Raw genomic sequence first — 24,899 nt, forward strand, 5'->3', positions numbered from 1 at the left:
AAAACTGTCAGCTGGATGGATAACCGCTTGACAGAAATAGATGCCAAAACTTTCATCACATCAGCACAACCCCGTAAAGATAGGACGGGATGGAATGTCTCCATACACAGCCGAGGCTCGAATAATTGAGTGAAGGTCAATTTTTTGGGTCTTTGCCCACTTCCGCAGATTTCGCAGTCTAGATGTCGTCTACAGGAGCGATATATGTCCCGGCCTTGTGTCTTTAACAAACTCTCATCACAGTGGCACCAGCTTCTCGAGCACAGGGCCATATTATCTCTTGCTCCATTCGCAGTCCCTCATCACTCAGAGTAGACACTATGCCGTTGCCTCAGACAAAGTACCAATGGTCAAGCCCCAAGAGCATCAGGCCATTAAACAATCATGAAAAACAATCGGCCACCCAAACACCATGGCTAATACACGCAAGAGAGCAGCAAGCAACGGCCCAGTGGCAAAAGTTCTCGCAGGCTACCCAGGGTCTGTCCTGGTGCTGTACGACCCAGGAGTAAGATTTTGTCTTGCAGAAACTTCTGCCAAGACCATCTTGCAATAAAGCAGCATTGTACATCACCAGCCTCGCCTTGTGATTCCACGAGCTTCATAACGACCACCTCGGATCTTCTCCCCAGACTCGATGGCACTGCTTCCTTCACCGCCTGACCGGGCCTCGTCCAGACTAGTCCGCCCCTGGCCATGCCGTTCAATCTCCGACATGGTGAACATGAATGGCTCGTCGTCCGCCTCGGCACTATCGCCTGCACCCCGCGAGCCACTACCGCCATACCGCCCGCCCGCGTTGGATCCCGAAAAGCTCCCCCGCGATGAATGCGGAGGAGTGAGGCGCTGCTGTTGCGGTTGCTGCTGCTGTCCCCTGCCCAGACTGCCAGTGAACCTAGGCTTCCATGACGACCCTGAAGACGCCCCGCCCGAGATCAATGCTGGAGAAGGGTTCTTTTCGTCTGGGTCTGTTGACATGGACGACGAGCGTGGCGCACCCACAGGTCTAACGTCTGCTGATCGGAGAGATGCGCTATTGCCGGAGCTCCTTGAGCCCCTGGAAAGCCCGAGGCCCGTCAGCCTCGTAGGCTCTCGGCCGTCGGCGCCAAGACTGATGCTCCGGTTACCAGCAAAGGGCAAGTCAGGTACGGGCTCTTCGTTGTCGAGCAAAGCTCGGTGCTGGTGTGCAACAGAACTGGATCGACGATTTGCTGTCTGCAGCACGCGGGGAGATAGAGGAATATCGATTGCCGTTGTGCCCTCTCGCCTGGCTGTTGAAGCTTCCACACCCAAGTCATGATCGTCTTCTGCCGCTGCCCTGTCCGCTATTTCCTGAGCCTGAGTGTGATGCTCGATAATAGCGGCTTCGCTCAGTCTGGACGGAACAGCTGGTGTATGGGGCGTGTGGGGTGATAATGGCTTGGGCGATGAGGATGGCGACATGGACGAAGGCCCCAGCAAGGGCACACCTGACAATTGACGATTAGACGCGCTTGGGGATGGCTGAAGATTAATTGACGAAGTCATGGACTCTGTCAAAGCGTTGTTGCTCTCCCTCATCATGTGGAACTTGGATAGCTGGGCCACCGTCCTCTTAGTGGCCGCCTCAGTCGTCTTCGACGTCGGCTCAAAGCTCTGGAGCGTCCTTTTGCTGTCTAAAATCTTCAAAAACTCCGAAATGTTCTCGTCGTCTGTCTGAACCGATCCCGAGCTCGTTCCTGTGGCCTCGGCCAAAAACCCCGAGCCGGGCTGAACCGACGACGACAGGCTCTGCTTTCCGCTGCTGCCTTGGTCATCGTCGGCCCTGTTTGCGCCGCTATATGAAGGTTTGCCTCTTCGATGGGTGAAGCTGCTGCTGTATCGGCTGGTGGGCTTCGGCGATGCACTGCCTGCAATATCTACCGGCGGCCCACCTCGAAGTGAGGCCGCCATGCCTGACGTCAGTGAGTTGCGCTGTCTCGCAGCATGAAGTGCGGCCGACTGTCTTGCCAAGGAACTAGGCGAGGCGGGTAAGTCGAGGTCCTGAAGCCTCGGTGAACCGGAGAGCGAGCCTGCTTTGAACGGCTGAAACGACACCGAGGTGCGTCGTACTATGCCGTCCGTCCCTCTTATGGAAGGCCGACTCAGCGAGGACTGGCCGGCAATCGGTAGTGAGTGTGGAGGGTCCGGTCCAACGCTCGCAGGCGCTGAACTGGCGGGCGAATCAGTATCAGAGCCGGCAGGCCGGACTGCCTTGAGGGCGGACAAAGGGCTGGTGCCCAAAGCACCTGCCCCATGGAAGGTCGATAAACTTCCATATGTTTGCTGCTCTGGCTGCTCCGCCTGCTTCCCATGTCGACGTGGAATCGCAATACCTGTTTCCGTAAAGGAGTCTCTGCGACCGGAATGCCTCTGCGGCAGTGTGGGCTGGAACAAGTTGTCATCGTGTGCCATGAAACGAGAACCTGCTGTGACATCAGTGTCGTCGACGCGAAAATTGCGCTCGTTCCGGGATGTGACCGAGGCGTAAAACCTCCCGACTGGGACCTCAAGATCACCAAAAACGTAGTCGGTCACAGCATCCCGCCCATCGTGCTGTGGACTCAGGGGCTGTCGTAGCAGGTCGACACCGGCAGTATCTGGCTCTTTGAAGACGAAGCGGCAGTGCAGTTGCAAAGCCGAATGGCCGCCTCTCGCCGTAGACGGCTGCTTTTGCAGGACCTTCCATGTGGCCACCAATCTCAACATGCTAAACAGTGACCTGAAGAAGACTATGGCCCTCTTATATATTGTGGGCAGCACGGGGCCAAAGTCGGGGATGTCGTCAGGGTTCTGACTGTACTTCAGTTCGATCTTCCATCTTTCAAGGACGACCTCAGTGTTTCGTTTGCGAGACCTACTGGAAGAGCTGACGTCGCTGGAGGAGTCACTGGAATTGAGGGCTTCCAGGACGTCATACATCTTACCGTTCTCACCGACGACAACCAAGCTTTGTGTAGGGGACAGACATGATGCGTCTAGATAAGTCTCGATGATCATGGGCGGCGGCTTGTTTTCAAAGCTGCCGCAGGTCCTCCATATCCTCAGATCCTCCCTGAAGTCATCCATCTCATCTGTCTCTATTTGAAACTACCAACGCGAAGGAGTGTTAGTCGAATATAGACTGTACATAATGGCGAAGCTGATGGGACAAGTAAGACGAGCTCACCCATTTGTTCGTCTTGCTTGTGCCTCTGCCTGAAGCGGCTGCAATTATTGGAGTAGTGTTGAGTCTGGCCTGGATGATTAGGACGGCGGCTTTGTTATAGAAATTCTGGCAAACAATTCGTGTAAGTTTATATTGTGCAATGACCACACAGGTCGAAAGTATAGGCTTGATATTGCGCACCTGAACTATTTGGTCCAGTTTCTTGACTGAGTCCCGACTGGGGCCAGACGCCGAGTCGCCCATCTCGACGCCAGAGATATCGGGACCGGTTGCACTTGAGCTGGCTCGGGACCGAGAGCTTGTCCCTGAAGCGTCCCTAGAGTTGTTCGTCCTGGTTGGGTTTGTCTGTGGAGAGTTTGCGGGTGAGGAGGACCTCGGAGGATAGCGGGACTGTTGATGCATCGCGTTGGAGCGTATTTGAGTTGAAACGGGATTAAGTGTCGTGAGTGTTCGTCAGGGAGTGAGTATATACGTGAAAATGAGATGCAAAGGCGACGCAGGCGTCGGTCGAAAGCAGCGAGAACGTCTCGAAGGTGTCCAACGCAGACCCAAGCGATACGAAACGAAGGATGGAGACCGGTGGAAGAGATTGGTTAGGTGGGAAGGGCTTCCTTTCGACCCAGACCCTGCGTCTCCATGTTTGTGTGCTCTCGATAGTGTTTGTTATTTCATATGCGAGTTGGCGCAAGAGACAATGTAAGAGCCCCTGACGTGAACGGTACGTAAGGCGGGCCAAATGAGAAGCTGGTCAGTAGGTGAACCAGCGAGGTCGGCGGAGGGAGCTAAGATTCGGCTCGTGTGGACGAATCGGTATTGTCTTGTATGCAGGTAGGTAGGTAGATAAATAGGTAGGTACCCAAGGCAGGTAAATAGGGAACTCGCAAACTTCAGATGGCGGTGCCTGACTGGTTGGACGGATGCAGGACTGGGAGGGCGGCCAGTTGTGGGTTGCCTAGTTGTTGTTCTGTTGCTTGCCTGTCAAGCGTTGCATGAGGCCGTGACTGGGTTCCGGGGTGGTTTGCTCTGTCTGGGCGTTGGCGCAGGCCGGCTAGATAGGACCTAGGCAAGGTTATCGTAGCTGGCGACGACCTCGGTTGGACAGGCGGGCGTGTACAGGCTTTAGTTCTAGCCTACCGTAAATACCCTCCAGGGGAAGCACTCAAGACAGACCAGAATTTTGTTTTGAAAAACCAGTCTCCCAGAGCTCCAGAGCTACAGAAATGAAAGAAAAGAAGAAGAAAAGCCAACGACAATGGCGGGTGATAAGAATACTGGGGTGGAGAAAAGAGAGGCGCTAAACGTTGCTTCTAGGCTTCTCAACCAGCAAAAGTGGACGGAGGTGCGGAGGGCGGCGGGCGCGCTAGCAACAGCAGCAACAGCGGTAACAGGTGCACGCCCCAAATGCAGTGATGCCAGGGATCACGGACGGAAGCTCTTGACCCACAGTTAGAGTCATTGGGGCGGGACGGTACACTGCAGACCCGTTCGCCAATTGGCGTCAAGCATGAGTGGTCCCACAGTGGACAGAGGTACAGCCCTGAACTGCTGGTTCTGTATGACAACGGGCAGAACAATTGAGCAAAATAATTCGCTGGTAAACAAGAGAGAAAAGATGGCAGTCAAAGAAGTCCTACAGCCGCTTGCAATTCTTTTTCTTCTGATCCGGGAGTAAAATTGTTTAATCAAGCCAGGTTTATCTACATCTACATTTTTATGTACTGACGAACAAGAACTGGTGGAGTACACTTGAGTGAGTGTATACAGTACATAATCCGCAGCTGCCTACCTATGTGCTCTACGTTATCTGACAGTGCGTTCCCCCAGACAGCAAATAACCGTCGAAAATACTCCGATCCGGACTCTACAGCAGTAGCGTCACAAACCTACGAAGTAACCGGGCTAGTCTACTGACCTCTCCATACCCCAGAATGCTGCTGCCAGGGCAACTTGACGAAAAGAAAGTCGTCGGTAGAGCTTTTTTGGCTGACAATGGAAATTGTTTCAGTGACCTACTACCCACCTCCTGCAAGACCCAAAGCAGCTGAGCATCACGCATGGAGCGTACCACGATCTGCCCAAGTGACACTGTTCGCGATAAGCCTATCAAGGTTCCCCCAAGCTCGTGGTCATGGGCCCCCACAGCAAACCTGCCAGTCATAATGGCAAGTTCCATAGCCATGATGACTGGATTCTCTGCCGCCCTCTTACAGTATTTTCCTTCGCATCTGTTCAGTAAGGTACCGTTATTGGAATCACCTATACTGCTGCATACCATAATAGATTAGACTGCAGTAGATTAGACCTTAATCTAGGACAAGAACTACATACAGTAGGCAAAAGCAGAAGCACTCCAGGAGGCAGGAAAACATATTTCCTCTGTTTCCCTCTCATCGGCTCAATACCAGGAAAAAAGTACATCCAAAATAAGCCTTCAAACCAAGCAGACTACCGGTAGACGCGTCTGCAGCGCCTCTTATCAGGAACCATCATTCGCTGACTCAGCCTAATCGAGTGCAAGTTATCTTACTACCTACCGAGATCGGCTGTCAGGCCACGGGGTCCGTTCCCCTATCACCTGCCCGCTTTTGGAACGAACCAAAGTCTCTTCAGTACATCTCCATAGGGTACCTTAGGGTACAAAGCAATGGTCGCTACCATTCTACATTGCAAGCTTCTGAAGAAAAAAAAAAAAATAAAAAAATAAAAATAAAAATAAAAATCTCCGTCTTTTTTTCCCTCTTGTTCAAGAAAAGCAAGATCAGACGCCAGTGGTCTTCTGGAAGCTATTTTGAGTGTCGTGACTTGGGCGATTGGTTTTTTGTTTTATTATTCGGTGGTCCCCGTTAATTCAAGACAAAGATATTGCTTGTAACCTCCCGACACCGGCGAAGTAGTTATGGCGTCACTCAATCACGCTGACCACTAATTCCTCGCCAGGTGAACCTTAGTCTTGAACGTATCGTTCCTAGCCCCAGTGTCCGGTACTTGCAATGCCAATCACTGCCACAAAATGTGGTACTGTCGACTAATTGACTCATGTTCAATTTGCCAAGATTCTGACGAGATGGCATGCTGCAGCAACCTCACTCTAGACCAGACAAACTAGGCTAAGTTGACATTACTTTTTTACTAGGAGTCAAAAAGAAAGAAGAAAAAAAAGTTCAACAACCGACCGATGTAAACTGCTCTTCTCCGGTCGGTTACCCGCTTCCTGCGGCGGCGTGCTACCGAATGTCTTGCTTGACCTCTGCATATCTCTCTCCACACATCTATCCAACAACTGCGGTACACCGTTGCATCCGCTTGACCCGGCCCCGCCAGCTCCGCTTAATCAGTTTTGCGGCGGAAACTCAAGGGGGCTGATCAGGCAAGATTTTGCGGAGTACCCTGTCACTTTTAATGTCTAGTCTGTGCATTCAAAACATGAATATCATTCAGTGATGGCAGCCAGCACAAGGCTTCTTGTTGCTTCGGCATCGCCAGTGTCTAGACTAGGCTCAGGAATCATGGCCTTGAACATATTTATCCTAGGAACAGAATCGGCGAAATATATACCTGCATCAAATCCTTCCCAAACACCCAATATTGGTCCCATCATACTCATCCTGCGTGTTGTTCATAACAGTATATATCAGTCCATCACCAACGCCTATCAAAAACTGAAGGCACAGGAGGTCGCACCGGCTTCCTCCTCGCACCATTCGATGATCCGATTGATTCCCGACCGCCTGCATCAACTACCGAGCCAATATCGCTACTCCTGTCTCTGGTGAATAGCGCCAACATCTCCTGCAGACCGAGCTTGAGGGCATCCTTCTTCTTCATGCCACCCTCGATTGCCTGTTCGGCGAGCAGGCGTTTCTTGTTTTGCAGTTCCAGAATCCGCTCCTCGACCGACTTGCCGACGGTCAGCTTGTACACAATGACATCAACCGTCTGCGTGAGACGGTGAACTCTGTCAATTGCCTGTTCCTCGACAAACTGTGTATTGGGCAGCCTTGGTGTCAGTTAATTTTTCAACGAATAATCATAAAAGACCATAAAATGCGGAAAATAAGGAGAAATATAACGAACCGGATTCCAGAATGGTTCCAAAATGACTACCCTGGTAGCTGCCGTTAAGTTCAGACCTAGGGAGCCGCACTTCAGACTACACAGTAAAATGCGTGTCTTTGGATCGTTGCGGAGGGAGTGAAGACTTTCCTCACGCAAGTCATTCTTCATGCTGCCTTCGTATCGTGTGTACTTGAAACCCTCTCGGTCAAAGAAGGGCGCAACCAGATCCAACATAGATGTAAACTGCGAGAACACAATAAACTTGTGCTCGTGGACCTCTTTGTGTAGAATCTCCAGCAGCTGTCGTATTTTGGCTGATGGGACAACACGGCCATTTTCCTCGTGAGCGAAGGCATCATCGGCGGAATCGTACTCGGACTCGTCAACGCCAGAATCTACATCAGAATCGGTTTCTGAACCAGAGCCAGAGTCGGAGTCGGAATCCGCTTGTTGGCTGCCCTGCTTGCTGGCGAGCTTAGAGACTGACACAAGGCTAGAATCTTCCTCCGAGTCGGGCTCTCGCGTCTTTGAGCGGTCGTCCTTCTCGTCATCGACAATGAAACTGTCAAGGCGACTCCCATCTTCATCCTCGGAATGATGGATCGAGTCCTCCGTGTTGAGCCATTCACCACCACCCTCACAATTCTCGTCTTCCTCACCGCCCGCTTTACCGAGACGGAGCGATCCCCTTTGATTCTCACCGACTATCCAGCTGCCATCGTCTTCTTCATCGTCGCTATCTAGCACAGCGGGTCGGTGCCTCGCTTTGCGCGACTTGACTTCGACCTTGACCTCTTCCTTGACAATCTTCTTCTTGACCTTCTTGGACCGCCTACGGTCCTGCCCTTCGTTGTTGAATGCGGCCCGGTCCTTATCACAAGCCTCACAAACCACTTTCCCAGCGCTGACTTCATCTTTCGAGAGATTGCTCATGCAGACGTCGCATTGCTTAGACTCAACACCCATGCCGCCGAACATGTCAGCAAGGGCATCAACGTCGGCATCGGTCGCTGATTTCATCGGCTGGGCCGTGTCCATTGATAGTGCATCCTTTTCCTTCTCCATCTTGATGCCGACCAGCCTCGGGTGGTTACATGCCTGGCGAAGACGTAGTAGCAGTACCAGAGCGTTGGCGTAGTTGACCTTGCCCTTCATCATCCTCTGCAGACTCTCATCCGCGCGATCCTCAAGTCTGTTGTAGAACTTGCGCTCTGCCGGCGAGAACTCAGCGGTAACAGTGACAACCTTCCGCTCTGTTACCTTGAAGGCAGGGGCAGGGGGCATTTGTCCATCGCCCTTCTTCGCAGCCGCCTCAAGTGCTTTCTTGCCACCCGGGTTCAAAGCGCCCTCCTCTTTAAGGACATCCTTGGTGCGACGCTTCATGAAGCAACGCAGCAGGCTATGAAGTCGACGAATGGCTAGATGGCCTTTGCCGTTCTTCATGGGTTGGTCGATGTACTCACGCCAGTGTTTAAGATCATCGTAAGGGGCAATGCGCAAGAACGAGACTAAACTCTGGAGCTCGTCGAGGTTGTTCTGCATCGGAGTACCGGTAAGACACCACCTGAACTCTGAGCGCAGAGCACAACATGCCTTCGTGGCTTTCGCGTTGCGGTTCTTGATGCTATGTGCTTCATCAAGAATGACACGGAACCAGTGGATGCCGAAGCACCCAGCACCGACAGCATCAGTCGAATGGCCATGTTCTGAAACAAGAATCTGGTATGTCGTGATGACCACGTCGTACTTTTGCAGATCTGTGTACCTCTTCGTCCGGCTGGGGCCATGATGGACACAGACGTTGAGCTTGTGAGACGGCAAGACTTTTTCGGCAATCTCAGCCTCCCATTGTCGAATAAGAGCCAAAGGTGCAACCACTAGGGTCCCCTTGCCGATTCCCTCGTAGTGTTTCTTCCATCCCTTTTCATCCTTGTTGGGCTTTGGACTGCTGACGATGAGCGATATTGACTGAAGTGTTTTTCCCAGACCCATGTCGTCCGCCAAGATGCCTCCTTTGGGTACCTTACCTCGCTTGACAGGTCCCAGTTCGCGGCCCTTCATCCATTCCACTCCTTCTTGTTGATGCGGCAGTAGCTTGACTGTAATGCCTTCAAGAGAACCGTCGTCAACCTTTTCCTCTGCTTCAATTCCCTGTCCGCTGTTTTCGTCCTGTTCCTCTTCATCCATGCCTCCCTCTAGCAACGCCTTGAGATCGTCATTCGCCTTCTTTGGGTCTGTGTAGAAAACATTGTCATCGAATGCTGCTGATTGAGTGTATGCCGATGAGCCAGCTGTTTTGCTGTCGCGCTGCGCAGGGAGGGAATTGTATAACGGAAGAGGAGGCGCTTTGATGTCGTTATATTTGAGGGCGCTTGGCCCTGACACCTTGGTGCCGCGGTGATGTTCAGGGCGATTCCGAGGCTGAAGGAAAACATTTGGCTGCTTCTTTTCCTTTTTGTAGAGTGAAGAAAATGCTTTTGGTTGTGGTTTCGAGTTCATATTTGTTGGCCTGCCAAACTCGGGTGCAGGGCTACCCGTAATATCGATCGCATCCCGGCTTCCATGAGATGGCTGCAGCGGAGACTTTGGCTGGGATTTTGCTGCCTCAGAGAGCATTTGAGAACTGACGAACTGTAGGTCATCGTCCGAGAAGGACGCGCTGCGAGAGCGCACCATGACCACAAGCGTGCGGCGGCGAGGCGTGCGGTCAATTGACGACGGGCGGTGAATGCTCGGTGCTATCAGGTCTATTAAAGGGTGCTCGAGGTCTCGCTTCGAAGCTCGTTGTTTGCTGCGTGATTTGCAGAATAGTATTTCCGGATCTTAAGCAATGCTGTTCACAGGTCTGAATGCAAAGTCTGTGCCTGGTTTTCTTGCACAAGTGTTGGTGGCGTTAACAGGGTCCTTTTCCCCACTGCACGTATTGCACAGGCTGCGAAGGGAGACTTATTCGGAATTAACGCGCATACCTCATGTAGCGAATAATAAGTCGACTCTTGATACTGTGACGAGAACAGTAGTTCTACTGTTACCTATCAGATTTGTTGCTGAAAAAGAAATGAATCTTTGGAGTGGCGAAACACAAATGGTCCGGGAAAACTGTCTGATTACCAGTAGTACCATTCTGTTCTTGTTGGTCGCCATTCACCCGTTTGTCAACATACGAAATGTTGCACCTAGCAACCGTTAGGCAGCAGGCCCCTCTTTTTGGAGTTGAAGTGGGGGTGGGGAATTAGATCACGTGTACCCTTGATCGTGACCAACCCAGTTCCTGAAATCTGCCCAAGTGCTTGTTTACGGTTACCGATCAAGAATTTCCCGATCTTCAGATAGTGTAGCATTATGACCAGGACTACTACGTAGTAAGTTTTCGGCACCAAAGAACTCAAAATCTAGTGATGCCAGGATTTGGCCCACGACTTGATCCATCTGAGAATTACCTAGCAACGTTCCGCTTCCTCACAAACACCGGCAATCCACCTTGCATTGGCAATGTCAATGAGCTCTTGCTCACCCTTTCCTGCCGCTCGTCATAAGCAGGCCTGAAGTCAAAGTTCGTGACAATTGCAGGCAGGACTTGCACCGCAATGACGTCTGCCATCTTCTTACCCAAACACATTCGAGCCCCGCCGTTGAAAACGGGATACTCGGCCGCGCTTCTGGCGGCAAGAGATTTACCGTCAGCAGATAGCCATCTCTCTGGCCGGAACTCGTCGACGTCCGGGCCCCAGATTGCTTTAGACCTATTCATGGCCCAAGGACACCAAACGACGACTGACGAGGCCGGCAGAAAGGTACCGTCCGGAAGTGTCGTTTCCCGGACGCACTGCTTAATCTCGAATGGTATCGGTGGGTAGAAGCGCATCGTTTCGTAGAATACTGCCATTGTATAAGGCGCTGAAGATGGCTTGAGCAGAGTGGTGTTGTGGCCTGCGGAATCATCCATTGGGCTAGTGAGTTCTGCTGTTTCAGCACGTATACGATCAATAACCTCAGGATGTTGCATGAGAAGATATGATGTCCAAGTCAAGGCTTGGGCGACAGTGTCTCGTCCTGTTAACTTGTTAGAACTATCCAGGCCGTTCGTTGTTGATGCTCGAATTGCTGTCAAATGGAGAAGGTTGCCTTGCAGAAGACGGAAAAAGACATCTTACCAGCAGACAAATAATTAAGAGCAGCATCAGCAACCAGTTTCTCATCCCCTATGCAGTCAAGAAGAGACTGTATCAAGCTCCCCGATATCTCCTCTAAACCATCATGTTCCGAGTCTGCGTTGGCCTTGGGCAAAGTTTCCGAAAGTTTCTCAGCAGCTGTGCGATGACATGTTGCATTGGCAACTATCTTTCGGCCATGTTCTTTTACTATAGCAATAGAACGCCGTAACTTTGAGCCTGTGAAAAGTTCTGTAACGAACCAAAGAGGGTTCTGGAAGCGTTCGGCCGTGGCCCCCGATGCATAGTCAAATGCAACGCTGAAATCGTCACCAGCGTGCATTTCCATGTTATACGCCATCTTCCCCATCAACTGAGAAGTAATCCCATGAAAAACTTCCTGGAGATCCACCACGGTCTGTCCGTCCGCCTTGTTTTCCAGCCATCTGATGTTTTCGTTCAGATAACGAGGCAGCGCCACATCAGTTAACACCCGCAGATTGCTCGTGCTCAAAAAGTTCAGACCAGCTTTGCGCTGAGCCCTCCACGGTTCGCCATCAACATTGATGATGCCATGCCCAAACAGGTCGTCAGACCGCTCCTTGAAGAAGGCGCCCTTGTTGAAAAGTGCCTCGTTCTTGAAGACATACTCCAGGCACCTTGGATCATTGATGACGACACCGGGAGGCAGCGTCGGGACCGTGATCTGGTACGTCTCCAGGCCAAATTCCCTCTCGCGCTGGTGGAACCACGCGAATAGCTTCTGCCGGGGCTGCAGAAAAACGATGCCATTTCCGACAAATGGGAGCGAATCTCGCGGCTTCTTAAGCGGGATGCCATTCCGCTTTAGTCGAGGTGCTGCGAGAAAAGTGTACAGAACAAGCAATGCTACCGGGACCAGGATTGCAGGCGTCCACGAACTAAAGTCGAGAAGCGTCATAGTTCGAGGCGGTTGTTGCGCGCAGACCAAGCGCTTGCTTTTAGGTTTCAAGGCTCTGTACAGGGTTGGAGACTTTCCATCTCATCGCAAAAATGACAATCGGGAAACGGAAATGAATGCACGTAAAGTAGCTTGTCGTCATGTCCCGTTTGGGATGGGACAATTGTCGGGAGGTTGCACTTAAGCTTCGAGGGCAAAATTGGAAGCTACAAGTCGAAAGTACTGTAAGGCCCTTATTATAGTGTGGTACAGACAGAGTAAGGTACGAATCGCCAGATGCCATTGGGATTTAGCATGGTAATTAGTACTTATTATTATAGGCGGGTAATACGGCACATCCTGGATCAACAAGGGTACGGCGTATCGTACGTGGTCATGGTTGGCACTCTTGTATCTTGGGCGCCACATAACACAACCAGACCAATTGTATCCCTCTAAAAGAGACAGGTTAACCAACGAGTCTTGATGCCGACCCACCGGTACTCGAACATGTACCGGTTCTAGCCACAACCGAGCGTTCCACGTCAAATAAGCCTCTTCTATGGATACTGCGACTAGGATGTGCATGCTGAAATTTTAGTGCGCTTGCCAGGTACGGAAGCTGCGTCACCACTTTTTTTTTTTACAAGGGCAGCTTGTGCAGGAAGTGGGCCTTGGTGTTCATTCGTATGTGTTGGTTGCGTTCATCATGACACTCATCCAGCAGTACATTTCCATCTCTGATCATAAATTGATCAAAGATTCCGTTACCTTTTACCACTACGCGGTCTTCTAATACATTCAAATACAATACACACACATACATACATACAAAATACCAAGCAGAAGTACCAGCACTACTACAAATTGTTAACCCACATATAGATCGCAATGTCGAAATCTTTCCCGCGCATACACGCCTTTGAGATTGACGATCAGCCCTGGTATGCAGAGATAGTTTTGCAGAAACCCTCCCGGTTCTAATGGCGATTAGTGTCCCTAACTATATCCCACAAACATATCCAGGTTCCCTTCTTTCCTCCGGCAACGTGTCCAAACCGTTCTTCGGCTCACGTGGGAGGCAAGTATCCCAATTTTGCAATCAAGCTCGCCTGCAGAGCGCGTGGCCCGCCTCTTGAGAGAGCAGCTTGACTCAATTGATGATTATGGCTTCATCGACTTCTGCGCGGGAGCTGGCGGCCCGACGCCCGCCATCGAGAAGTATGTAAATGCCAACAGGGATCCCAGCAAGGCCGGCATCCCTTTCATCATGACGGACCTTTACCCGCACGTCAAGAGCTGGGAGCGAGATGCTGCGCGCTCACCCAATATCAGCTACGTCTCCAAGCCCGTTGACGCCACGGCCGCGCCTGACTTCCTGCTGGACCGGTTTCGCGGTAGCAAGGAAAGCTCGTCAAGCTCGGGCGGCGACGGGATTGTGAGTTACGCCGAGATGGCTGCCATGAAGAAGTCGGACCATGCAATCAAACCTCGCAAGATTTTCCGCCTCTTCAACCTCGCGTTCCACCACTTTGACGACCCGCTGGCCAAGTCGATCCTTGCCGATACAGTCAGGACGTCGGACGCCTTTGGCATTTTTGAACTCCAGCAGCGCACCTTGTCGAGCTTCATGATGCTCAACATCCTGTATTTGTCCATCTTCGTCGTTGCGCCGTTTTACGCGCTAATGAATCTCGACCTGGTGGCCTTTGTTTTCACCTGGTTCTTGCCCATCATCCCGGTCGTCGTCACCTTCGACGGCTACATCTCGAGTCTTCGCACTCGCACCCCTGACGAGGTCGAGGCACTGTTAAGGTCCTGCGGAGCCGGGAATGCCGAGGACTGGGAGATCAGGGGCGGCACCGAGCGGCACTTTTGGCCATTTGGGTACCTGGAGTGGATCATCTGCACCAAGAAGTCCTCAGCCAGTTAGAAAGGGAAGGACAAAGAGTACCTGTTTCCCCCTGTGGATGATGACGACGAGGGCGGCCGGAGTGGAAACGAGGAATTTGTCGATGCATGTGAAAAACCTGTGTCAGTTTGAGGTACGGTGTGGGCGAATGATCCCTTGCGACCACCATAAGCAATGCAAGGTGGCAAACCACAGTTCCAGAGACGGAAGGGCAATGCCTGGAAAACATTCGAATTTAGCGAGTAAGGGTCTGACTGAGGGGATGCGTCCAAAAATGTTGCAAGCCCGCCGCATCGCCTACAAAGAGGTGAATAAGTCGCGCATAGGGGGACCTGATCATGGTAGCGATTTACATATCGAAAAAAAGCATCAATTTCAATGAACTTCATAAACCGTAAGAGAACCATTGGTTGCAGTCTATATCCACAAGGAGCAGGACAGTCCAATATATAGCCGGGTTTGAAGCAGGGTTGGACGCTTGAAATGGAATAGACAACAAAGGCCGACAGGTTTGTAGCTACAAAAAGGTGGGGATGTAGAAGCTTGGCCTGGTAGATCGACTGATTCCGATTGCACATGTTTCTACCGCCCACGCGAAGATTACCAAGGTTGGCAGGTTCAAGGATTCCCTGGCGAGTAGAATCGCATGCACAACGCGAGCTTTCTCGAGGGATTTCAGAAGGAATCATAGGCGCCAGGATACCAATCCACCCAACTTCAGACATTCCAGAAGCAATCAAATGAAGTCTCAATCTTTTTATTTTCGTCTAATTCATCCCACTTTCTCCTAGCCAGGGATGTGATTCCCTTGGGACTATAAAAACGTCATCCACCCCCACGCAACCCACGCAAGCACCTTATTCTTCCAATCTCCATGAGTCGCCGTGAAGAATAAAACCAAATAAAAATAAACCGATGAACAGAAATCATTCCCATGTCATACCTAATTTTCAAGAGGTAAAGGCTGACTACCCAAAACAAAAAAAGGGACGTAAACAAAAAACCAGAATATATGACCAAAGAGGCTTGAAGAAAATGATCCCGTGCAAAACCATAAATTACGACATGATAAGGAGAAAAAAAAAGGGGGGGCTTATCTCAACCTTTGTCAACGAGATGAAAGCCGGAACAGCCAAAAGCGAAAGGTGAAGAGATCATGCCAATCAAACAACGGGACCAGCCTTGACAACATCCTCAGTAGCCTCGCTCTCGTACTTCTTGAAGTTCTCAAGGAACAGGCCACCGAGCTTCTTGACCTCGATATCGAAGCTGTCGTTTCCAGCGGTCCAGGCGGCCTTGGGGTTGAGCAGCTCCGAAGGCACGCCAGGACAGCTCTTGGGCACCTGAAGGTTGAACACCTCATATGTCTCGTACTCCTGCTTGGCGAGCTCGCCGGAGTGGATGGCGTCGAGAATGGCGCGGGTGTACTTGAGAGGGCAGCGCTTACCGCCCTGAGCGGCACCGGCACCGACCCAACCGGTGTTGAGCAGCCAAGCGTTGGCGTTGTGGTGCTCGATCTTGTCTGCCAACATCTTGGCGTAGCGCATCGGGTGAAGGGCCAGGAATGGCTGCGCAAAGCATGACGAGAAGGTGGCTTGGGGCTCTGTGACACCATCCTCAGTACCGGCCATCTTGGATGTGTAACCCGAGATGAAGTGGAACATGGTCTGGGCGCTGTTGAGCTTGGAGATCGGTGGCAGAACACCACGGGCATCGCAGGTGAGGAGGATGATGTTGCTGGGGTGGTTGTTGGAGAGGCAGGGGATCTTGGCGTTGGAGATGTACTCGATGGGGTAAGCACTAGAAAATATGTTAGCCGCTGCAAGAAATGGTAGATTCTTTTTTTGTAGGCGCTGCTAGTCCAAGCCTCCACATACCAGCGGGTGTTCTCAGTCAAGGTGCTGTCATCGTAATCGACAACCCTGGTGTTGGGGTCAAATACGACGTTCTCCAGGACTGAGCCGAACCGGATGGCGCCAAAGATATCCGGCTCCTTCTCGGCCGAGAGACCGATGCACTTTGCGTAGCACTAGTAGAGCACACCTAGGTCAGCTTTGAAGGGGATCGGCGGTATTTTGATGGAATCCATCACAACTTACACCACCCTCAATGTTGAAGACACCGCTGTCGCTCCAGCAGTGCTCATCATCACCAATAAGCATGCGGTTGGGGTCAGCCGAGAGCGTGGTCTTGCCTGTTCCCGAGAGGCCAAAGAAGAGTGTGACATCTCCGTTCTTGCCCTCGTTCGCAGACGAGTGCAGCGTGAGCACGTTGTGCTTGATGGGCATCTCGTAGAACAAAACGGTAAAAATGCCCTTCTTCATCTCGCCAGCGTACTCGGTGCCCAGGATGACCATCTCCTTCTCGGCAAAGTTGATGGCGACTGAGGTTCCCGAAGTCATGCCCTCGGTATACCTGTTGGCGGGGAAGGTTCCGGCGTTGTAAATGGTGTAGTCAGGCTGGAAGTGCTCGAGCTCCTCACGCGGCGGGCGAATGAGCATGTTGCGCATGAAGAGGGCATGGTAGGCACGAGCGCAAACCACGCGCACCCGGATCCGGTACTTCTCGTCCCATCCAGCATATCCGTCGACAACGTAGATACGACTCCTGGTGTTGAGGTAGTCGATGGCGCGCTCACGGTTGATCTTCCAGACCTATTAAATTTCCACGACGGCGTTCGTTAGCAGGCGTCCATGGGGGAGTATAATGGTGTATTCGTCAGGGGCATCACGTGATTGTGCGGGGGGTGGCTTGTCCAAGTTCGGCTCTTGGAGTACGTAACGGCGTGGGGTGCATGACTGGGCAAAAATGTCTTTGAGAGGATTTGGATCGGGTACTGTGGATCCACAGTGACAAACAAAGCAGCAAGAAAGAGTCTTGGACTGCCGCATTATGACGCCACCTGTGGCCAGAGGGGGGGTGTGGGCTTCAGATGGGGGCTGTTCGCAGCCTACCCGAGTGGGCAATTGAATTTCACAGGTCACTTGAGAGAGCAATGGGACGCAAACGCCCGAGGCTCTTGTGAAACTGCACGAATCGGCCACCTCCGGAGCAAACGCAACCAGAGCTCGCCATAGTTTCTCCTTTGGCTTTTCCACTGCAGAACCCCGTTATGACGTCCTGTAGTGCAGTGGGGTTGCTGATCAAATGCGATAGTGTTCCTCATGGCCGAATTGGCCTCTCGGAGCAAGGGAACTGCGTTTCCATGGTAGAAGAGGGAGGATTGCTGTGTCTGGTGATGCAGTGTGGGATGCAAAACCAAAGTAATTTCAATTTAATCTGAATTGGCGCTTACCTCAGGGCTCATGGGCTTGTTAACGGGTCCCCACCTGTCGGAAAGAATACTAGGTTAGCAAAGTGATTGATTGTATGCTTGTGAAGAGCTCATTTGCTTACCAGATATCATTTTCTGATGTCGGCTCCTTGACGATTCGCTTGTCTAGGGGTGAGCGACCAGTCTTGTTACCCGAGTACGCCGTGAGGGCACCCGTTGATGATATGGCCGAGCCGGGCTCGTACACCAATGCATCCTCATACAGTGCCGGAACCGACGGGTTAGGAATCTTTTTTTGGCGTTGGTGCACCTGTTAGTCCGAGTTCCTCTTTGACCGCCACGGCGAGAACCGGCTTAAGAACAGAGTTTCGTCGTTCTTGTGCCGAAGCTAAAAAAACGACAAATTGGTGGGTCATTTAACTCACAATAGCGACCCTGTCGTAGTCGATGTGTGCCTTCTCGTGCAATTCCTCCTCTGTTGTTTAAGGGACGTTAGTTTCATCCAGTGTTTTTTTTTTCCTTGCTTGAACAACACTTGTGAATCCATACCTAGTTCAGTGTGTTCATGGGGGATATGTGCCCTAGTTGGTGAAAGCACGCTGTTAGTTCCTCCAACATGACGAACTGGCGGCAGAGGGGGGCTGCCTCTATAGTTCTTCCGGGTCAGGGACGTAGGGTTCGCATACTGGACACCACTGGGGTGCAGCGAGGTCTTGTTGACGTTGTTGTGAATCACTGTGTGGGAGACAGATCCTGTCAGTATCAACAGGTTCTAGCCACACAGCGGCGACGATATACATGTATCATCATCGGAGGAGGGAGCAGGAGTATCGGTGCCGGGTAGGACGTACTGGTTGCAAATGTTGCTTTGTTGTAGGCGTCGACGTTTCTCAGATGATAGGAAGATGCAATGCTGGAACGAGGAGCTTGAACGAGAGAGTTCAAGAAAGGAGAAGCCGTTCGATGGACGGGGTCCTTCATAGTTATAAACTTGTTAGACAGGACGGGTTCGGTCAGTATCGGAAGCGTTTAAACCTGGGGGTAGCTTGGCTCATGTCGGGTTGCGTCAAGGGGAGGCGTGTAGAAAGTAAAGGTCAAGGTACTTCAGTACGACAGGCTTTCGTCCGAGATCCACTCTTCTCGAGCTAAGAGTCGTGATAGATCCACGAAGAGGCTCGTGGCAGGGAAGATGCACCTTGATACTAGACTACTAGTTACCCCAAGGTACCATAAAGAAACGTAGTTCGGGGGAAGGGGCGCTCTGTTACTGGCCAGCCCTTTATCCGTCATTCCGTTGTTGGGGGGCTCTGGGGACCACGAAGAGAAACCGGAACAGCGATTGTTCGTACCCTTGCAAAACATCGGGTTGGAAAATGCATCGAACTACTGCCGTCTCAGCTAGCTGCTGAGCCGGTTAGTAACGCCTTGAATATGCGACTTGGGCAGCCTGTACTTTGAGACAAGTAGTTTAGAATTTCTCGGCCGACTTGTACGACCAACAGCGAAACTCGCCAAAGGGTCTTGCTCCCTCATGCGACCAGTGTTTGTCTGTATTTTTTTTTATCGAGTTCAGGGTGAATATTCGCACAGATACAAGACACTGCCTTAACAGGTAAGAGTGGAAAACGGGTCTTGTCTGGTCATCTAAAGAAAAATGTGGGTGATTCCCCCAGCCTTGGCTCACAGGCAAGCATAGGTCTCTATGCCCCACTCAAACTGCCAATCGGGATGCATCTTCTGCCAACTAACCGCCTCCAAGTTGACCTACGAGCATTAATCATTGGGAAAGGGATTTGCCGGGTTTCAAGGTTGGAGAAGGAAAAAAAAGATATTCTTGCGTAAGATCAATCTGCCAAGATTTGATTGGCTGCTCGGCAATTCTGAGGGCACACGACACCAATAAGTACGCTTTACTACGCCGTAGCAAGAAAAGAAAGCAAAAAGGGGGGGAAAATTAACAAAGTTCAGTAAACACCCAGACCCTGGATATAAATATTACGTAGCTTTTTTTGGTAAATGCAAGGAGTTGCAGATGTGGCACACGACAGAGTTCCTGAACCGCCAGAAGCCCAAGCCAGAAAGACAGCCGCAGGTGGAACGCACAGAAGGTACCGGGACGAGGGGGCTGAAGAACTAAAACGGGGTCAGCCGCCTCTCGCGTGCCGGGGGTGTTGGGACCTCTCACCTGACTGGAGAAGGTTTTCCTTGGGCTGAAATGCACCACATCGTCGCAAAAAGAAGTCCACTGGCAATCTCCTATCCCGTCTTTAAGTGGTACTTTAGTGGCACTGTATGTAATGTCGGCGGGCCGCCTGCAGCTTCTGGGTCACACAGAGTCATTGCAGCCCAAACCTCTCCTGGGTCGGCCTTGGCTGCACTCTCCCCTGCTGCATTCTGATCTAATTCAGACGGAGCTTTATAGAACCTATTTGGGAAGACCGAACTAATTACCTACCTTCTGATAATTAGCCCATACATAAAACGAAGCACTTGCTGATGATGTTTGCACATCAGAGAAAGATATCCCCGCAATTACACATGAGCGAGCACCGTATATGTTTTCTCTACATGATTATTTAAATACGCAGCTACATCCTTGTAATTATCCAAAACCACATGCAAGTGCAGATACCCCCTTCCATGTGTACCACAAGTATATATCAGTAGAAACAAGCAGCATGCATGCCATTTAGCTCCAGCTGTCAACCCGGTATGCTCCGAACTTTTCCACATATTCCTGTATCAGCGACCGAAATGCAAAGGGAAAAAAAAAAGTGTCAAACTTCACGGGGAAAAGGCAGCGAATCAGCAGCCTGTTCTGGGCACGGCAAGACGGAGGCGTGGAGACGGGAACGGCGGTACGTGCTGGGTTTGGAGACCAAAGGTCAAATTTTGATGTTGCAGTAGATCCAGTAAGTAGTAGATTTAGACGTCCTGGGCTATGATAAGTTGAATCCTTCCTGCTACAGTCCTGATCTACCCCGCAGCAAAACAGGGCCTTGCAGGCCTCGCAGGCCTCCCACAAGGCTCAATTGTAAAACGACCAAACAACCAAATCAATGGGTAACATTCTCGTCAAAAATATCCTACGTGGCGGTGCCAGGACGGTTCCGGTCTTTTCCGATTGACCCCCCTTGTTTTGATGCTGACGTATGTGCGAAGAATGAATGTGTGGATTGAAAGTAAATAAACCGATTAAAACATGGGCGTGGTTTTAATGCATGTGATGCCCAGATGCCCAGGGAGTGAATTCCCATCTCGTAAAAAGAACCGTCTAGGCCCTGCTTCTTTCATTCAACAATTCGTGAAACCACTCAGGCCTAGTCAATTGAAGAACAATGTGCAGTCACGAGAGTCAAAGAGTCTTTTATTTAGGCGAAGTGGAAGCGAAAGAAGCAAAATCAGAAAAGGCTGTGTTGCTCTTTCGCCTGCAGTTTTACCGTTTTGTGCGTGTCGAAAAGGTTCAGGATATTCTCCAAATTTTTGTTTACATGTGACTGACTGCTCGCTCTTCTTTATTTTACCACACCTCCACCCCCCCTTTCTTCCCCTCCCCCAGGCGATAATCCTTCGGTACCCCTGCTCAACCCCTCCAAAGTTTCTACCGACCCCTCCCCCCACACTTGCTACCAAGCGCACCATGCCCTTGACCCTCTGACATCAGCCACAACCGAACATCCCCGCAGTGTCCCGGTCGCCGGTGTCGTATGCCGTTCCGATTCCTGCCGATGCCAACCCCGGGCGTAGCGAAATCGTCGGTTATACGGAATTGAGAATCGACACAGAGTGTTTCGTTTGCAAATTGGTTTCGTATATACGTCGGAATGCGATGCAAATATGTCTTATCGGGTCGATCATAGCCTGACCACCTCTATATGGGTTACGTTCACTTGTTGCACTGTATGCATATGATATGCAACGATGAATTCCATGCCGACTATCGTTCACTCCTTTTGATAGGACCTGTTGGCCGGCCTCTCAGGGCCTGTCTATTTACATCTTTATCATGATCCTCCACACACGGATTGCGGTCCTCTCTCTCTCTCTCTCCACACCAAGCTTATTACTCGATGGCATACAACCTAACTTAAGCGGAGGTCTCATCGGAGATGAGCTTAGTGATCTTGCCAATGGCAATGGTTTGACCCTAGTTGAGGTGAGTGTTAGTGTCAGTGACTACAGCAGGCTAGTTCGTAGAATTTGTCTCTTTTGGCTTACCTGGTCTCTTAGCGTAAAGCGACCCATCTGCTGGTAGTCCTCAAACCTCTCTACGCACACCGCGCCTGCACCTCCCGTGACTTGCATTCGCGCGATGATGCTGTCTCCCTTCTTGGCATGGGAAGGCGGCAACTTGCTCTTGCGGCCAGTGCCCTTCTGCAGTTTGTGGAGGAGTGCGGCGAATGTCACCTCCTCAATGGCGGCGTGTACATGCAGCACACAGTTGTATCCAGCAGTAAGGATGCTCTTCAGATCCAAGATCTTGATCTGGGCCTCGAATTCCTTGACAGTGTGCACCAGCCTCTTGGGAGAGCAAATAACGAAACCCGGCAAGATCTCCTCCTCTTCGATGCCGCGCAGCCTCAAACGGACTTGGTCACCGCACTGTGCAATGGGGATCTCGTCCTCAGTCTCGCCGTAGACGGCGGAGACATCGATGGGCTGCTTGTTGGGCATCATGACCAAGCTCATTCCCTTCTTGACCACTCCTGCCTCAATCTTGCCCTCGATCATGGTTCCCATGTCTCGGTACTTGCCGGCAACAGCCATCATGAACGGCGCGTTAAGCTTGCGGTCCAACGTCGGCATGTTGTCCAGGTACTCGAGCAGCGACGGGCCGTCATACCAAGGAGCAACCTCCTTGGGAACCCTGTCCTTGATACCCATGGTCTGCTGGGCAGCAATGGGCATGAAGAAGACGTCTGTCTTTAGGTTATAACCGGTACCCTTCAAGAAGGTAGCCAGCTTGGTGGTACACTCCTTGTAACGTTCATGTGACCAGTTGACGGTGGGGTCGTCCATCTTGTTGATAACTACCACCAATTTGTTGACACCTTGGGTCTTTGCCAACATTGCGTGCTCCCTGGTCTGGCCGCCCTTCTCGAAACCCGTCTCGTATTCGCCCTTGCGTGAACTGATGACGAGGATACCAACATCGGCCTGAGAAGCACCACCAATCATGTGAGGCACATAGGTCTTGTGCCCTGGGGCATCAAGGATACTGTATCGCCTCTTCTCCGTCTCGAAGAATCCACGACCCACCTCGACAGTCTTGCCCTTGGAGCGCTCCTCGCTGGTAAGATCCAATGCCCAGGAGAGATACCAGGTTTCTCGGCCGAGTTCCTTGGCTTCGCGTTTGTACTTGTCCATCGTCCTCTGGTCAACCATTCCAGTGGCGTACAGAATAGAACCACCCAGAGTGGACTTTCCGGCGTCGACGTGACCAATGAAGATGATGTTGATATGCTCCTTGCCGTAAACCTCCTTGAGCGTCTCGTCATCGACGTCGGCAGTCTGCTCCTTCTCGACAGCGCTAGCGTCGCGGGCAGCTGCAGCCTTGGCTCCACGTGTAGGACTAGAACGGCCGGATGACGGCGATGGTGATGTTTTCCCGCTCGCGCTGGTGTCGGCTCCGGTCTTCTCGATGGCCTTGGCGGCCGCAGCCTTTGCACCAGCCTCGGGTGTGGCTTGGGCTTCCTTCTTGGCAGCTTCTTCCTTCTTTGCGGGCTCTTTGGCAGCGGCGGGAGCCCCAATGGAAAGGACCTTGGCCTTGGGCTTTGGTGCATCACCTCCGATGCTAAGAACTTTGGTGCCGCCCTCCTTGGTGGCAATGGGCTTGTTCAGATCCGCAGCCGGAGCCGCAGAACCTGAAGCGGCATCGGCCGGTCGCTTGGCAATCGTGGGCGCGGGCTTTGCTTGTTGCTGTGGTTGCTGCTGTTGGGCTTGCTGGTTCTGGTAGTTTGAGTATTGGTCTGGAAAATTGGAGTTAGCGATTACTTGTCCTTATTATTTCATGTTGCTGGCCGCCACGACCGTCTGTCTCTCCTTACTGTTGTAACCCTGCTGGCCATATCCGCCTTGGCCATACACGGCGCCGTAACCCTGGCCGCCATATTGACCGTGCGCATGTTGCTGTCCACCGTACTGTTGGCCGTATTGGCCATAGCCTTGGCCGCCGTAGTATTGCTGTTGCTGCTGGTACTGAGGCGCGTAACCTCCGCCGTAGGGTTGTCCGGGCTGGAAGGACTGAGCGCCGGGCTGGAACGTGCTGGCACCTGGCTGGAAAGTAGATGCGCCGGCCCTGAAGCCGCCCTGTTGAGCCGGCTGGCCTCCACGCCCAAGGTTCATCTGCTGTTGTGCCTGCCTGGCCAGGTTCTCATCCTGGGCCGCAGGGTCGTCTTCCCACGAGTTGAGGTTCGACATGGCAAGCGAGGATTGAGGGTGGAGAACGCTGATAACCGTGTGTTGACGAAGTAGAACTGGACAATGAGTTCGCGTCGCGTGTGTCTCTCACAACGGTCGAAGAATTGCTTTACAGATGCGCCTAGAAGTGTGGTTTTAGCTATTTTTTGTCCAGGTTCCTCAAGCCCAACCTTTCTCTGCCTTGCCTTGTCATCCAACCCCACCTGAACACACGCACACACCCACCCAACCTCTGCGCCCAATGATCCACCTTGAGCCATGTTTTGAAATGATGGAATACTTGATGCGACTCACTTTGTGCTCAGCAGAAGGAGAAGATGATCATCGATCACAGCCTTTTTTTCAATTATTTTGAATGGTATACAGGTTTGCATGCCAGTAAGTATTAGCTTAAGCCTCCCATGTTCGTGGCATTTGACTTAGTTACCCCTCCATGCTCAACTATAAAACTTGCTCGGGAGGCGAAGTGGGCTACAGTGTGTTTGTGCCTGAATTTAAATAGCAACTGTGCAACTATGCGAATGAATCTTGTGTCATTACAGTGTCGAGAAACAGCTGAACACACAGTACTCAAGAATGCTCTTTTTTTTTTCTTGTTCTCTCGTTAGATTACCTGTAAGCCTGCATTTAATGTCTTGTTTTCCTCAGGGAGCACGTACATTTCAAGGATTGTATTTGCGCATATAATGGATGCCGCCTACCTACCTAGCTAAGTATCCAAATAGTAGTAGCCTTGCAATCAATGAACTTTTTATTCTTTGTTTTAAAGATGTTCCGATGAGAACGTGGCCTGTGTCTACTTATAGTTTGCGCTGTGACCTGGTTTAGGCTCACAGCCAGAGCCTACTGGACAGACATTCATCTCTTCTAACCTGAACCGCATTACATATTACATGTGGATAACAGGTGAGGTAGGCGCCTAAGTGTCCACCTGCCACCTGCGACACCTCACCTCAATAAAGGACAGCAGGCTACAGACA

General features: G+C 51.5%; 5 protein-coding genes across 5 annotated transcripts; 1 reads left to right on the forward strand and 4 right to left on the reverse strand.

Annotated features, from left to right (window-relative positions):
* Window positions 1-570: 570 nt before the first annotated feature.
* On the reverse strand, window positions 571-3,589 carry PpBr36_08716 (uncharacterized protein; the record flags this gene model as incomplete). The annotated part of the gene is made up of 2 exons (XM_029895843.1): window positions 571-3,108; window positions 3,188-3,589. The coding sequence occupies 2 exons, from the start codon at window positions 3,587-3,589 to the stop codon at window positions 571-573; spliced, it is 2,940 nt and encodes a 979-aa protein (XP_029747310.1).
* Window positions 3,590-6,826: 3,237 nt separating this feature from the next.
* PpBr36_08717 (uncharacterized protein) lies at window positions 6,827-12,901 on the reverse strand (the record flags this gene model as incomplete). Its single annotated transcript, XM_029895844.1, has 5 exons — window positions 6,827-7,168; window positions 7,262-10,015; window positions 10,758-11,296; window positions 11,398-12,406; window positions 12,812-12,901. 5 exons carry the CDS (start codon window positions 12,899-12,901, stop codon window positions 6,827-6,829), a joined length of 4,734 nt encoding a protein of 1,577 aa, XP_029747311.1.
* A 297-nt stretch (window positions 12,902-13,198) lies between these two features.
* Window positions 13,199-14,246, forward strand: PpBr36_08718 (uncharacterized protein; the record flags this gene model as incomplete). Its single annotated transcript, XM_029895845.1, has 2 exons — window positions 13,199-13,257; window positions 13,340-14,246. Coding segments are annotated over 2 exons (966 nt in total), but the record flags the coding sequence as incomplete, so codon positions are not given.
* Window positions 14,247-15,388: 1,142 nt separating this feature from the next.
* On the reverse strand, window positions 15,389-18,480 carry PpBr36_08719 (uncharacterized protein; the record flags this gene model as incomplete). The annotated part of the gene is made up of 8 exons (XM_029895846.1): window positions 15,389-16,025; window positions 16,103-16,254; window positions 16,325-16,879; window positions 17,521-17,554; window positions 17,622-17,788; window positions 17,925-17,974; window positions 18,049-18,234; window positions 18,351-18,480. The coding sequence occupies 8 exons, from the start codon at window positions 18,478-18,480 to the stop codon at window positions 15,389-15,391; spliced, it is 1,911 nt and encodes a 636-aa protein (XP_029747442.1).
* A 3,106-nt stretch (window positions 18,481-21,586) lies between these two features.
* Window positions 21,587-23,919, reverse strand: PpBr36_08720 (uncharacterized protein; the record flags this gene model as incomplete). The annotated part of the gene is made up of 3 exons (XM_029895847.1): window positions 21,587-21,646; window positions 21,718-23,468; window positions 23,547-23,919. 3 exons carry the CDS (start codon window positions 23,917-23,919, stop codon window positions 21,587-21,589), a joined length of 2,184 nt encoding a protein of 727 aa, XP_029746831.1.
* Between the last annotated feature and the right edge of the window lie 980 nt (window positions 23,920-24,899).

This window comes from Pyricularia pennisetigena, chromosome 5 (assembly GCF_004337985.1).
Source record: "Pyricularia pennisetigena strain Br36 chromosome 5, whole genome shotgun sequence".
NCBI lineage: Eukaryota > Fungi > Ascomycota > Sordariomycetes > Magnaporthales > Pyriculariaceae > Pyricularia > Pyricularia pennisetigena.